Source organism: Engraulis encrasicolus, chromosome 16, assembly GCF_034702125.1.
Source record: "Engraulis encrasicolus isolate BLACKSEA-1 chromosome 16, IST_EnEncr_1.0, whole genome shotgun sequence".
In the NCBI taxonomy this organism is placed as follows: Eukaryota; Metazoa; Chordata; class Actinopteri; order Clupeiformes; family Engraulidae; genus Engraulis; species Engraulis encrasicolus.
Genome location: NC_085872.1, coordinates 39,492,924 through 39,495,423, shown reverse-complemented (window position 1 = coordinate 39,495,423; position 2,500 = coordinate 39,492,924). Strand labels below are relative to the sequence as shown.

At 47.0% G+C, this 2,500-nt stretch overlaps 1 protein-coding gene across 2 annotated transcripts in view; it reads left to right on the top strand.

Annotated features, from left to right (window-relative positions):
• fam184b (family with sequence similarity 184 member B) overlaps positions 1-2,500 on the top strand; it is a 41,977-nt gene that overhangs the window by 12,835 nt on the left and 26,642 nt on the right. For both annotated transcript variants that reach the window (XM_063219579.1, XM_063219578.1), the window contains exons 4-5: positions 453-588; positions 1,146-1,297. In XM_063219579.1, coding sequence (XP_063075649.1) covers positions 453-588; positions 1,146-1,297 — 288 coding nt within the window. The remainder of the gene's footprint in view (positions 1-452; positions 589-1,145; positions 1,298-2,500) is intronic.

The window sequence follows — 2,500 nt, the reverse complement described above, 5'->3', positions numbered from 1 at the left end:
AACGGGGAAGCACTGCTAAAACAGTGAATAGTCAAATGAACAGGCTTCATTGCATCACACTTAGCTGATGCTTTCATCAAACGATTTTTTTTCCACAGGGTATGGGTTACAGTCCCTGGAGCAAAGTGGGGTTAGGTGCCTGGCTCAAGAGCACTTCAGCCATGGGTGTAGTTGTAGGGAGTGGAAGGGTGGGATTCAAACCTGCAAACTTCTGATCTGAAGCCCATCTCATTAACGACTAGGCCACGGCCGCCACAGTTACACCTACAAGATTAAACCCAGGGAATGTTTTTTTGTGCACTTTTTTATTGTGTTGCACACACATAGTGACTGACTAACGTGTCAGCGTGGTGTGTCGTTCTCAAAAGAGTAAACGAAATGTTGGATTTTGCAATTCTGGGCTGTGAACGGCAAAGGCTGACACCCCTCTTTTTATGTCAATTGTGCATTAGTACCTGGAGGAGCAGGTGGAGGAGAGCAGGCACCGTGTGCTGGAGTCAGAGTCCGGGGCCAAGAAGGCAGAGGAGGAGCTGGCAGTGGCCAAGGAGAGACTACTGCTCCAGGAGAACGAACTACAGAAGAAGTCAGGTAGTACTCTCTTTTTTTCTTTCTCTCTCTCTCTCTCTTGCCCGCTCTCTATCTCTCTCACTCTGTCTCTCAGAGACTTGGTCTGAATACATCTCAAATCAAGAGATAATAATGTCTAATTCTCTAGCCAAGTTCTTTCAAAATGTGAACAATACAAGATTAGCATTAGCTTTTTAAACGCTTAACCGCTGTCTAGACATGCATTCTTATACTTGTCACTCCTGATGGCTGTTGAAAAGAAAAGCGTGTATTACTTGAAAATGAAATGTCTATGATTCATAGGTAGGATTTCTTCCTGGGTAGTCACTCTGCCTGAGCTCTACATTATCTGCTATACTTCTCCAGACAGACACAGGCTAATGCTTGTCTCAATTTCTCTGCCTTCCCTCTTAATCTTCTCTTCTTCACCCTCCACTGATTCCCCACCTTCTCTCTTCCTCTCACATTACTCTCTCTCATTCTCCTCTCTCTTGTGCCTCTCGCTTGTTCATTCCTCTATTTCTCCCTCCTCTTTTTTGCTGCTTTCCTTTCCTTATGTGTTCCGTGGCCCCTGGCAGAGGAGCTGATGACCCAGAGTTCCTCTCAGGTGAAGGTGTCGGCCGAGGTGGAGGAGCTGAGAGCGCAGCTGAGCCGCCTCAACCTCCGCAACAAGGAGCTGGAGCTGCAAAGCAACGGCCGCAGCAGTGACCACGCACGCATGCTGAAACAGGTGAATTATACCTGCCAACGTAAAGGAATACTGGTTAAACATCAGGGTGCATCAAACGCCCCAACGTTCGAAAACCCACGGTGCTCTTGCAGTAATGTTCCTAACTTCCGAAAATCTTAGCAGACTTGATCAATGTTAAAGAGTGGCACAATAGGCTTGATATTTTGAATTATGTGAGGAAGAAACTAGGGAGGAAAGTAATTTTGAAGAATGTTCCAGTTGCCTTTCCACTTTCCCAAATTTGAAACCCCTCGTGCACATTTTTAGCCCCCAACCGCTAATCTTTTAGCTACTGTATGTTTGAACTCAAATGTACCCATCTTGATGTCCTGGGGAAGTGTAAAGGCAACTGAAGCATCCTTTCAAATGACCTTCCTTACTAGTTTTGATCAAAACAGCCTCAAAACATAAACAAGTAATTGGAGTCCTTCTTAACCTTTTTCCCTTGGTGCTCATGGCTTCCGCACATCGGCTTCGACAAAGTGCTGAGCACTGCTCAGCTAAAATTCGATTACATTGTTTTCAATAGAACCACGCACACTGGCGCCGATGTCCGTGGACATTGGCCGATGTTGGATAGCAATTAGAGACGAGTTCTATTTTGTGCGCCTAAGGGCTTCCGTACACCGGCTCCGACAAAGTGCGGCGCACTTTTGCTTCCGACATAATTCGGACCCCCAAACCAAATTTCACACGAACATTGCATTGATAGTCAATGGGCGGCGCCGACAAAGGGCTTCGCACACCGGCTCCGACAAAGTGCTGAGCACTGCTCAGCTAAAATTCGATTCCATTGTTTTCAATAGAACCACGCACACTGGCGCCGATGTCCGTGGACATTCCTCGATGTTGGAAAGCAATTAGAGACAAGTTCTATTTTGTCGGCGCCGCCCATTGACTATCAATGCAATGTTCGGGTGAAATTGGGTTTGGGGGTCCGAATTCTGTCGGAAGCAAAAGTGCGCCGCACTTTGTCGGAGCCGGTGTGCAGAGGCCCAAAATAGAACTCGTCTCTAATTGCTATCCGACATCGGCCAATGTCCACGGACATCGGCGCCAGTGTGCGTGGTTCTATTGAAAACAATGGAATCGAATTTTAGCTGAGCAGTGCTCAGCACTTTGTCGGAGCCGGTGTGCGGAAGCCCTAAGGGCTCTCAAACTTGGTCCAGGTAGACAAATTCTGAGACTCTCAAGGTTTTAATT